General features: G+C 42.8%; 1 protein-coding gene across 3 annotated transcripts in view; it reads right to left on the reverse strand.

Annotated features, from left to right (window-relative positions):
* The window catches only part of ZNF385A (zinc finger protein 385A), a 229,273-nt gene that overhangs the window by 16,376 nt on the left and 199,558 nt on the right, over positions 1 to 13,339 (reverse strand). For all 3 annotated transcript variants that reach the window (XM_070740846.1, XM_070740845.1, XM_070740844.1), the window contains exon 5: positions 2,873 to 3,211. In XM_070740846.1, the coding sequence (XP_070596947.1) occupies positions 2,873 to 3,211 (339 nt within the window). The remainder of the gene's footprint in view (positions 1 to 2,872; positions 3,212 to 13,339) is intronic.

The raw sequence follows: 13,339 nt of genomic DNA on the forward strand, positions 1-13,339 counted from the left end.
AATCTGATGATGGGTGTAATGGGACTGAATCGGTAATATTCAGTCTCATTACACCCATCATCAGAGTGAAGTGATGCCCTATTAAAATTGATTTCATTTAAAAATAAATAAAAATAAAAATGTTGAAACCTTGAAGATCTTGTGGGGAAGCCATGTTTCCCAACTCCCTTCATTCAAATTCATGTTTCTTCCCTCCTAATTAAGATCCAACTCTACTGTTAAATTGGACAAGAAGAGGCTGGATGCTTTAGCTGCTGTTTCTAACTTTATTACATCAAGCTGTAGCGTAGTTCACATACTTGAGCTGCGCGTCCAGGCGGGGTGCTTATAAAGCGCCCTGTCTGGAGGTGTGACTTGATAGCTATTTAACTTTGCCGATCGCGCCAGATCCAATCAGCGACCAGCATATAATTTTTGGAGTATGTCCCTTTCGCCCTGAACGTAACACCTACTTTCCAGCACACTCTTTAAATACAGCAGAGGATATAACAAGCTCTCTACATGGGGCTACCTTTGAAAAGTGTTCAGAAACTTCAGATCGTGCTGAATGCAGCTGCGAGAGCAATCATGGGCTTCCCAAAGTATGCCCATGTTACACCAACACTCTGCAGTCTGCATTGGTTGCCGATCAATTTCCGGTCACAATTCAAAGTGTTGGTTATGACCTATAAAGCCCTTCATGGCATCAGACCAGAATATCTCCGGGACCGCCTTCTGCCGCACGAATCCCAGCGACCAGTTAGGTCCCACAGAGTTGGCCTTCTCTGGGTCCTGTCAAGTAAACAATGTCGTTTGGCGGGTCCCAGGAGAAGAGCCTTCTTTGTGGCAGCCCCGACCCTCTGGAACCAGCTCCCCCCTGAGATTAGAACTGCCCCCACCCTCCTTGCATTTCGTAAACTCCTTAAAACCCACCTCTGTCATCAGGCATGGGGGAACTGATATAACTTCCCCAGGCCTATATTGTTTATGTATGGTATGTTGTGTGCAAGTTTTTTAAATTATGGGTTTTTAGCTTTAATTATTAGATTTGTATTCTACATTGTTTTTTTCTATTACTGTTGTGAGCCGCCCCGAGTCTACGGAGAGGGGCGGCATACAAATCTAATAAATAAATAAATATATAAATAAATCTCCACAATGGAATAATGGATGGAAAAACTCTTCAGAGTTAGCCGAGATGGCCAAGTTATCTGTCTTGATTAAAGAAAAGAATATACCCAGTTTTGTTTCTACATGGAAACTGCTTGTAGACTTTGTGCTCCAGACAGAAAGAAAACCCATGAAATTCTGATTAGAGAAGTTTGTTGTCACAGTTTTGTTTAGATAGCACAGTACAGATTAAATATGTAAAAGTAAAAAAAGTTGAGGCTGTATTTTATTATTTTTATTCTACCAGGCTTACAAAAGTTGGAAGTGGGTTTTCCCCTCCCCCCCTCTTATCCCAGTTCTTTTTCCTTCCTTTTTCCTTTCCCATTTCCCTATTATCTTTCTTTTCATTTGTATTTCATATTATGATAATTTCAATAAAACTGCACACACACATTATATTAAGCAGAGTAATAATTTCAATAAAATCACACATACATACAGACACACACACACACACACACACACACACACACACCAGAGGAGTAGGGCCAGGAAGTAATTTGACAACCCAGTACCAGAAAATGGATCAGGGCTGGGACTCTGAATGCCATTCTTTGCATTCCTGTATTGGGCAGGTGGGAAGGCGAGGGGGGGGGGAGCACCAACAGAGTCTCATTGCTCAGCAGCAGGGAAAACAATTACTGGTTGGTTTTAAATTGCCTTAAGTAGTTAGTTAGTGAGAATGCCAAAGCATGGCTCTGGTTATACGTATCTGGAACAACTAATTCCTGAATTAGTTTAATTTTAACTGTTACATACCATCACACGAGCTTCGCTTGTAAACATGTGCCCAGAAGGCTGGAGGGGTGAACTCGTGGCTCTGTACAGATTCTCTTTTGGAAAGCACTCTTTCCACAGAAACACAGTGGTACCTCTACTTAAGAACGCCTCTACTTAAGAACTTTTCTAGATAAGAACCAGGTGTTCAAGATGTTTTTGCCTCTTTTAAGAACCATTTTCTACTTAAGAACCCAAGCCTGGAAAATTTTCCCGGGAAATTTGAGAGTGGCACAAAGGTCCGGCCAGTTTCCTGCCATTTCCCCCTTTAATCCTGGCCATCTCGGGGCTTTCTGGGCTGCCAGCATAGTTCCCTCTAAGCTGAGCAGTGAGCAATCGCTCACTTAAAAATCATCATCAACTCAGAGTTTTTCAAACCTGCCCAGAAGCCGAGAGGGAAAAAGTGAGAGGGAAAGAGTGCCGCCCAGTCCCGAAGGGACTGCCGCTCAGACACTATACTTTTCCGCCCACACCAGAAAAAAATTAGAGGGGACATTGGCTGCCAGAGGAGCCTTTTGGTGACACTTAAGGAGGCTTTGGCAGTCTAGAGTGAACAAAGCATTTTCCTTTCTCTGGGCGCTTGGAGAGGGAATAAACCTCTGCCAGCGCCCAGAGAAAAGAAACGCTCCCTTTGCTCTGGGCAGCGACTGTCCTCCTCTTCTTCTTCTTCCTCCTCCTCCTCTCACACCAATTCCGAGCTTTTATTTCTTTCCTAATGGGTTTGCATGCATTATTTGCTTTTACATTGATTCCTATGGGAAAAATTGCTTCTACTTACAAACTTTTCTACTTAAGAATCTCTTCACGGAACGAATTAAGTTCTTAAGTAGAGGTACCACTGTACTGCTAAAGTAACAGCCACAGGATGAGGGGGCTTTTTGGTGTGACCTACCTCCTCAATTGTCCCTCTCACCAAAACGTACCTCTGCAAACTCTCCACAAATACCTTTGTTATGCGCCTCAAGCTGAGACAGCGAGTTCACGGCCACTTTGCAGAGGGCGCAATACAGTAGCTTCTTGGCCTTCTCTTCATCAGGCTTGGGACTGCTGTTACTGTGGGGTGCTGCCCCTGAAGAAGCTGGGGTTGCAGATGCGGCCGAGATTTCTCCCAACTTGGTCCCCCAGGCTGGCCCGCTCTTGGAACTCTGGCTCGACTCCGGGCAAACGGCCAGGTGGGGTGCTATTGCTGCTGCTGGAGAACCCAGGCAGGGCTGTTTCTCTGGCGAGGAAAGAGCTGGTATGGGAGGCGCCATCACGGATGCTCCTATGCCGTTCAGCTGCTCAGCTGTGTGTGAGAAAATCAAGAAGGGAGAGAAAGAAAGGTGATGAAAAAAATATATCTACAAAATTTGTGAAAATCTATGTCTTTTTTCTTATTTTTGTTTTTTGTGATGTCCTTTTGTTACAGATTTTGGAATTGAAAAATATAGGTTTATATATATTTGTATTCTTTTTAGCTCTTAAGAAATATAGAGTAAATTTAGGAGAGCATGAATAACACTGATATGGAAAACCGCTAACTGAATATTATATTGTTTATTTATAAAACATAATAAGGAAAGAAAGAGAGAGAAAGGTATCTCTCTAATTTTTTTTAATGTGTACGGTAATCCCTTGTTTTTCTCGGGGGATGCGTTCCAAGACCACCCGTGAAAAAGGAATTTCCGTGAAGTAGAGGAAAGATATTTTTTTTATGTCTTTAATGAGTATTTGGACTTTTAAAACCCACCCTTTGCATTAAACAGTCATTCTATAATGTTTCCCAGCTGGAACTACATATGATATCCTACCATTTTCTTTAATAGAGTACAGTAGTACTGTAGAAGAATTTTATGAATTTTTAATGGATTTAAAATTTTCAATGGATTTAAGCTCCATTTGAAAACCCGCGAAGTGGTGAATCCGTGAAAGTTGAACCGCGAAGTAGCGAGGGATTACTGTATATATTTGTATTTGATTTTTTGTATTGTGTATTAGAAACATAGAAGTCTGACGGCAGAAAAAGACCTCATGGTCCATCTAGTCCGCCCTTATACTATTTTCTGTATTTTATCTTAGGATGGATATATGTTTATCCCAGGCATGTTTAAATTCAGTTACTGTGGATTTATCTACCACGTCTGCTGGAAGTTTGTTCCAAGAATCTACTACTCTTTCAGTAAAATAATATTTTCTCATGTTGCTTTTGATCTTTCCCTCAACTAACTTCAGATTGTGTCCCCTTGTTTTTGTGTTCTTTAATAAAAATAATTAAAAACAACACGAAAGAGAAGGCATCAGGAATGGGGCAGGCAGAAGCAGAGGAGCCACACACGAACCTGACCAGAGAGGTATAATTAGGAAACCAAAGGTTGCAGGGGGGTTAATTATAGCCAAAGCTCACTACAACCTCAGTATTTCTTTTGAATTCCAGGCTTAAGCAAAGTGCTAGCGTGGCAATAATAGGTGACCACTGCACAATACGCTCACCTATCTTTTTCAGCCCAAATACCAAATTAGGCATCTGGAAAACCCACATCTGGGATTCAGAGGGCCTCTCAATATTTATTTATTTTATTTATTGGATTTGTATGCCGCCCCTCTCCGTAGACTCGGGGCGGCTAACAACAACAATAAAAACCAGCCTGTAAATCCAATACTAAACAACTAAAAAACCCTTATTGTAAAACTAATCATACATACAAGCAAACATACCCTGCATAAATTGTAAAGGCCTAGGGGGAAAGAGTATCTCAGTTCCCCCATGCCTGACGGCAGAGGTGGGTTTTAAGGAGCTTACAAAAGGCGAGGAGGGTGGGGGCAATTCTAATCTCCAGGGGGAGTTGGTTCCAGAGGGCCGGGGCCGCAACAGAGAAAGCTCTTCCCCTGGGCCCCACCAAACGACATTGTTTAGTTGACGGGACCCGGAGGAGGCCCACTCTGTGGGACCTAACTGGTCGCTAGGATTCGTACAGCAGAATTTCTATTAATCACTGGCCTAGTGATTAATAGAAATTAATCACTAGGCCAGTGATGGCAAACCTATGACATGTGGCGTCCAGGTAACACACTATGTCTCTGGACTGTCTGGAAGTCACACGAGGGGGCCTGGCTCTTGTACTGCCTCTGGAGGCTCCAGTATACACACGAGAACAAGACGTGCTTTGTTTTGGAAGTCTGCGAGACCACCCAAGTGCATTTTCCCCGAAGTTTCCAAGCCTCATGTGACACGGAGCTGCCTCGGATAGGCATGTTTTTTTGAGAGACCAACCAAAAAATATTTACAAGTTATCTATCTATCTATCTATCTATCTATCTATCTATCTATCTATCTATCTATCTATCTATCTATCTATCTATCTAGATTTTGCCCATTTCACTATGTAAAGAGACTCTTTTTTATGAATTGCTTTTCTTTTGTCTATGTTTGTTTACTTATTTGGGTCTGTGTGTGTGTGTGAGAGAGATGCCAGTAGAATTTAAGTTAGGCATTTTATGAATTTTTGACATGCAGAGCCCGAATGGTTCGCAATCTCTGTACCAGGTTCAAGGTGCCCTGTAGCCTTGATCCAGCAATCCCCAATTAATGGCATACTAGATATATATTGGGCATCCAGAAGACAAATAAATCTGTTTTCTAAAAGTATTATCCAACCTTTAAAAAAAAATAACTTACATGAGAGAGAAACACATTATAGTCACATGCTTAAAACCTATAATTTCAGCGTGCATATAAACAGATTATCATAGAATTTCAGTACCTTATACTGTCATGCGTAGCATTTTCTAGGATCATAATGGCCTGCAAGCTGTCACCCTAGCTCAGTTCCAGTGGCCAGCTGATTTTTGTCTTACATGAAGGCTCTGCGAGGGCATTTTTACCCTCCTCAGGCTCCAGGAAAGCAAAAAAAAGGGTCATACAGGCCCACCAGAAGTTGGTAAATGGGCCATTTCTGGCCACTAGAGGGCCCCCTGGGGATGGGAGAGGCTGTTTTCACTCTCCCCAGCCTCCAGGGAAGCCTCTTGAGCCTGGGATGGTCAAAAATGGGCCTATTGTGCCCACCAGAAGTCAGGAAATGGGGGAAGTGGGTCATGGATGCATGTATGGGGGGCAGGGCATTGTAGGGGGGGTCATGTCTTCATTCGTAGGGGGGGGGAAGCACATGGGAGAATGGTATTATGGGTATGGGCATGCACACATTATCACACACACTTTCAGCACCCAAGGACAAAAAGATTTCCCATCTTTGCTCTAGGGCTGGGATTACCAAAGCATATTTATTTCTAGAAATTATAATGTCTTGAAATCTAGCTGCTGCTCATGTCAGTTCTTTGACGTTGAGGCTATAGGCCAGTGTTTGCCAACCTTGGCAACTTGAAGCTATCTGGACTTCAACTCCCAGAATTCCCCAGCCAGCATTTGCTGGCTGAGGAATTCTGGGAGTTGAAGTCCAAATAGCTTCAAGTTGCCAAGGTTGGCAAACACTGCTATAGGCATTCAGTCTTGCATTATATTTTATCCCCACAGAATAGGCAGTCTTGAAGAAATGAGGTAGGCAGGCCTTGTAAACTCTGGGCCCTATGCTTAAGACGTCAAGAATAAAGCATCAATACATCATTTGGCATGTTTTAAATCTGAGTGCTGACATTTAAAATAGGTTCTGTGGTTAAAAATTAAATCCTGTTTTAAAATTAAAGCTTGCCTTTGGGGCAAGATTATGAAGGCCTTCTCTTTATGAAAAGAAAACAAGCAAGGCTGAGATACAGGCTACTAATATGCTGTTGTTATTACAAGAATCATACCCAGGAGACCCCTGTTCTACAGTCAGAAGAAATACTTGTACCCTGCATATGCGTTAGCTTGGCATAATTAATTCCACTCTCAAGACTGTGCAGCATTAAAATATTTGTTTGTTAAACAGGCATAAATGGAAAGACTTAGATCATGAATTGCAGAAACTTCAAAGGTTCTTTTTTTTTTAAGGGGGAAAAAAAACCTCCCTGTATTTAAATCTGTTCTTTCTTTCTCTCCAATTCAATCCCTATCAAAATAGCTAAGCGAATAAATAAAACGGGACTGAACTGGGTATGCTTTAAAAGCCACAAATCTACCAATCGATATTCGTTTACCATAATTTTAATCGGTTAACGTTTTGGTTCATTAGCCTATTGATTAACTGGATTAAATTTTATCAAGCCCTCTGGAGCGAGGCAGCACAATGTGTGATCCCTGATAAATTCTTCCCAGGCCTTTCTGTATTCTTAGAAACATAGAAACATAGAAGACTGACGGCAGAAAAAGACCTCACGGTCCATCTAGTCTGCCCTTATACTACTTTTTGTATTTTATCTTAGGATGGATATATTTTTATCCCAGGCATGTTTAAATTCAGTTACTGTGGATTTACCAACCACATCTGCTTGTTTGTTCCAAGGATCTACTACTCTTTCAGTAAAATAATATTTTCTCATGTTGCTTTTGATCTTTCCCCCAACTAACTTCAGATTGTGTCCCCTTGTTCTTGTGTTCAGTTTCCTATTAAAAACACTTCCCTCCTGAACCATGGATCTTTATAACATTAAAACTGCATCAAGGATTTTCCAAAGCTGACTAGAAAGAGGGCCTACACTCTTGGACTGCTATGCTATGCTATTTCTAGGATTTTGATTATTTCTTCCCTTTGTGGGGAAGAACACCATGTTTAAAAATCCATATTATTTTGTTATGAGGCTACCATTAAAGTGTTCATGCAATTCCTGCCCTCTATCTTGTAGGAAACTGCACCCCTTATTTTCAGAATGGTGATCACCTGTGACCTGGGAGAAGGTACCCACTGACCATCCCGTTTTGAACTGGAAAGAATTAATAGAGTCTACGGAGAGGGGCGGCATACAAATCAAATCAAGGAAAGAAGGAAGGAAGGAAGAAAGAAAGAAAGAAAGAAAGAGAAAGAAAGAAAGAAAGAGAAAGAAAGAAAGAAAGAAAGAAAGAAAGAAAGAGAGAAAGAAAGAAAGAGAGAATGGCAGTGAATGTAATTATGGTCAGTTGGGAGACTCTGAGTGGTGTTGCTCAAAATGTGAACTGGGCAGCCCAAGAGTGTAGGCAAGACCACACTCCCAACTTGAAAGTGTGCATGTGTGTGTGTATGTTTGGTTTTTTTGTGTCTTTGCATATGTGTGTCTTTGCTTTACCTGGGTATATGATTTTTAGGCAAGGAGAATCTTCTTGCAGTATAGCACTCTGAAAATACCGTGTTTCCCCGAAAAATAAAATCCCATCTTATATTTTTTTGAACCCTGAAATGAGCACTTGACCTTATCACTATGCACTCAAAAGTCCAATTGGGCTTATTATCAGGGGATGTCTTATTTTGGGGAAAACAGGGTAGCTCCCTTCTGCCGTAGGAAGAAGGCAGCTGCGTGGGCAAGGACAGGGACAAGGCCGAATGAACTGGCGATCTGAAGTCTTCATTGTTCAGCTATCTTCGGCAGAGCATAGCATATGTCAACCCTTATAACTGTGCTTGCAGTTCTTTCCTATCCTTTTGTAGCCAAACAAGCTATTTGAATGGAGAAGCAGGCAATGAGGATAATAAATCATCATCTCTTGTGCTCTAAACAGGTCCAAAAGAGATGTCAGGAAGTTTGTATGGTATGCCTGTTTTCTATCATTTCTTCCTTCACATCCCAGGCATGGACCATACCTACTTCAGTTGAAAATGCCCTACCCCAGTTTCAAACCAGAGGTTCCAATTGACTCACGTCAGCTTTTAGAGGACAGAACAAACAGTTATCTTTTCCACGCTTTTCTGATCTTTTTTAAAAACGGAAATTGATAAGCTTGATTCCATGCTATATTATATGACTATAGTATAGAATATATCAGTGATGGCGAACCTATGGCACGGGTGCCACTGGTGGCATGTGGAGCCATATCTGTTGGCACATGAGCTGTTGCCCTAGCCCAGCTCCAACATGCATGTGTGTGCCAGCCGGCTGATTTTTGTCTCACACAGAGGCTCTGGGAAGGCGCTTTTGGCTTCCAGAAAGCCTCTGGGAGAAAGGGGTGGGCATTTTCCCCATCCCCCGGTTCCTGGGAAGTCTTTTGAGCCTGGGGAGAGCGAAACACAAGCCTACTGGGCCCACCAGAAGTTGGGAAACAGGCCATTTCTGGCCTCCAGAGGGTCTCCAGGGGGCGAGGAGAGCTGTTGTCGCCTTCCCAAGCCATTGAATTATTTATTTATTTATTTTATTTATTTATTACTTAGATTTGTATGCCGCCCCTCTCCGAAGACTCGGGGCGGCTCACAACATGTAGAAACAAATCATAAGCAATCAGACAAATTTAAAATATTTAAATATTTAAAAAACCCCATATGCTAACAGACACACACACAGACATACCATGCATAAATTAAACGTGCCCAGGGGGGAGATGTTTCAGTTCCCCCATGCCTGACGGCAAAGGTGGGTTTTAAGGAGTTTACGGAAGGCAGGAAGAGTAGGGGCAGTTCTAATCTCCGGGGGGAGTTGGTTCCAGAGGGCCGGTGCCGCCACAGAGAAGGCTCTTCCCCTGGGGCCCGCCAACCGACATTGTTTAGTTGACGGGACCCGGAGAAGGCCAACTCTGTGGGACCTAATCGGTCGCTGGGATTCGTGCGGCAGGAGGCGGTCTCGGAGAATTATGGCTGTGGGCACTCACGTATATGTGATAATGTGCGACCATGCTCTTTCGGCACCCGTGGAAAAAATGGTTCGCCATCACTGGAATATATTATGTGAAATTCTTCAGAAAGAGGGATTGCCTTAATGGACTGTGGCCATTTGATCTGGCAACCATTTTCTTCTTAGTCAAGGCTCAAGGATAACATTGTATTACTATTATAGAATAGTGCCTGATCACTAGTGAGGGGCAAGAAGACAGACTACGCCTAATGCTTTAATTAATCTAATGTTTAATCATATCCATAATTGTTTGAATATATGTATATTGTTTGTATATTTATATATTTTATCTTATTGTAAGCTCCTCAGAGTTGCTTTGAACTGTGAGATGGTCTGCAAATAAATTTGGCAATAATAATAATAACAATAGCTGCTCACACAACTATTCACAGCCATTAAGAGCCTTTTGCCAGGAGTGTAGCACCAGCCTCTAATTTCATCTGATATTCTGATCATGCTGTTGGACAAAAAAACATTTTTGCTACCAGAAAAGCATCAATTTAAGACATATTAGTGTATACATGGGGCTGAAAAGTGTTCGGAAACTTCAGATCGTGCAAAATGCGGCCGCAAGAGCTATCGTGGGGCTTCCTAGATTCACCCACGTTTCTACAACACTGCACTGGCTGCCGATCAGTTTCCGGTCACAATTCAAAGTGTTGGTAATGACCTTTAAAGCCCTTCATGGCATTGGACCAGAATACCTTCGGAACCACCTTCTACCATACGAATCCCAGTGGCCGATAAGGTCCCACAGAGTTGGCCTTATCCGAGTCCCATCGATCAAACAATGTCGTTTGCTGGGCCCCAGGGGAAGAGCCTTCTCTGTGGTGGCCCCGGCCCTCTGGAATCAATCTATTATTAGATTTGTTCCATTATTATACTGTTTTGCGCCCCGAGTCTTCAGAGAGGTGCGGCATACAAATCTAAATAATAATAATAATAATAATAATAATAATAATAATAATAATAACAACAACAACAACAACAACAACAACAACAACAATATTGGACCATTGATCTCGTATGCCATTTTTTGCACACATAACAAGGTAAAGTATTGTAAGTTAATATTATCTTTATATCTTGCCTGATTATTCACAAGGCATGAACATATCCAATGCAAGTTCCTCTTCTTATTTTCCCCACAACAACCTTGTAACGTGAGTTGGACGGAGAGAGAATCATCGGCCCAAAGTCACCCATCTGGCTTTTATGGCTAAGGTGGGAATAATATCCGTATTCTCCTGCTTCCTAGCCAGGTACCTTAATCACTACTACATCAAACGGCTGTCATTATTGTGTTGGAAACTACATTGGTATGAGAACACGGAAAGGTTCAAATTTATATTATCAATATTTTCATTCGTTGAGAATGCTGTTTTTTTATTCCACTCATTTGTAATTACCATTCCTCCATTCCTCACCCCCCCCCCAATGAAAATTGTTAGACTTTCTTTTTCTTCTTGTTCAGAATCAGCTGATCGGGGAAAGATGGTGACATCATGACCAAATTTATCTATGCGATGATGCTGATGAGAATAATCAAACCAACTGCAACCCGAGGACAATATTTCCTGCACGAGTTACTTGCGACCTCAGCCAGCGGGCTCACTAATTTCATGCTGAACCATCAAACATTTTCCCCGTCTTTTACAAAAGCCCATTTCTTGCCACTTAAAGCATTTATATAAAGCAAATCTCTGTGCTTCTTGGCTTAATCCCAATGAGAGCACACATTTTTATCCTGAGCAGCTGCATGGTTAATTCAACCAACAAATCCCTGCAAGGTTACAAACTGCAATTGACCCTTTGTCTGGGATTATGCAGCAAATAATCAAGCATTAGGTCATTTGCTTTGATCTAAGGCTGGACCCTCATTACAGGCACAATCTCTTCTCAACTCCTTCCTGGAGACTGTATCATTTAGCATTCATCCAAACAACTACAGTTCTCATCATTCTCTATGTGAAGAGAAAGCTCCTCAATCCATTTCCTTCCCCCTCCTTCACTTGTGTTATACGGTAGTTATCTATCTGGAAACTTACATTTACAAAATTGTTCAAATTGTTTCATCCCTCCTTCTTCTTCCCGACTGCCCCCTTCTTTCCTATCTCCCAATGCTGCATTATGACCCACTAAAACATTCCACTTCTATTCCACCCCGCCGCTAAAATATAACTGGCACCTGTCAGGTTTATTCTCAAAACTGAATGTGTGTTTTGACCTCATGCTCAGTAATTGGATGTCAACAAACTCAAACTCAACCCAGACAAGACAGAGTGGCTGTGGGTCTTGCCTCCCAAGTACAATTCCATCTGTCCGTCCATCACCCTGAGGGGGGAACTACTGACCCCCTTACAGAGGGTTCGCAACTTGGGCGTCCTCCTCGATCCACTGTTGACATTGGAACATCATCTTTCGGCTATGGCGAGGGAGACGTTTGCCCAGGTTTGCCTGGTGCACCAGTTGCGGCCCTATTTGGACAGGGAGTCATTGCTCACAGTCGCTCATGCCCTCTGAGGGCTGAGGTCATCTGGTGCCTCGGCGTGGGAGACAGCAACGGAGATTTTTGAAACGGTTTCTTTTTTATCGTGTTCCTTCAGTTCTTTTGCGGCCGCGTCAGCTACTTCGGCAGTTTGAGCCAGCTTGATGACAGATTGAAGCGTTGGCTCGTCTTCTGTTAGTATTTTATTTCGGACTGCGGCGTTTTTCATTCCAAAAATAAGAGCGTCGGTGAGGCGAGCTTCCGGGTTGTCAAATTTGCACTTTGACAGTACCGTGCGAAGTCGCGTGGCGAATTGGTTTATGGATTCCGACTCACGTTGTGTCATTCTGGAAAATTGGTGTCTGTAGACTACGGCAGGTTTTGTTGGTTTAAAATGATTGGCGAGTCTTGTTTGGAGGTCGTCCCAAGGAACGGTTTTGGCCGGGAGCGGGTCGGTCAGCGTTTGAACGAGGTCGAAGATTTCAGTCCCGCAATAATTTAAAAAAATCGCCCGCTTCCTGTCGGCTTCGGCTTCTCCCATTCCTGCCGCTTCGAGAAAAATTTCGAATTTTGCCATGTAGGCGTCCCATGACGACTTTTCGGGGTCGAAGTAGTCGGGAGCTCGGCCGATCTGGAGGTTGTTCATTCTTGACACGTGGATTCTTCGTTCTCTCGTCGCCAGTGAAATGAAGCAGACCAGTCAGGAATGGTAAAGACGGTTCCGTTTATTCAGCTCGTAAACAAGTGACTCCAGCCAGGAACGCGTCTGAGCTGTCAGTGTCAAAAGCAGCTCTATTTATACTTTAAAGGCTCGCGCCTAAAAGAAACGGCCGCGCGTCTTAACCAATCAGACGCGACCTTGATTTATTCACATTTAAAATTTACAGAGACAGTATTTTTACAGAATTTCTTTTTACAGACTTAACACCTTCATCACCTCGAGGTTCGATTACTGCAACGCTCTCTACATGGGGCTACCTTTGAAAAGTGTTCGGAAACTTCAGATCGTGCAGAACGCGGCCGTGAGAGCCATCGTGGGGCTTCCCAGATTCGCCCATGTTTCTACAACACTCCGTGGCCTGCATTGACTGCTGATCATTTTCCGGTCACAATTCAAAGTGTTGATTATGACCTTTAAATCCCTACATGGCATTGGACCAGGGTACCTTCGGAACCGCCTGCTACCACATGAATCCCAGCGACCAATAAGGTCCCACAGAG

Source organism: Erythrolamprus reginae, chromosome 2, assembly GCF_031021105.1.
Source record: "Erythrolamprus reginae isolate rEryReg1 chromosome 2, rEryReg1.hap1, whole genome shotgun sequence".
Taxonomy (NCBI): domain Eukaryota; kingdom Metazoa; phylum Chordata; class Lepidosauria; order Squamata; family Dipsadidae; genus Erythrolamprus; species Erythrolamprus reginae.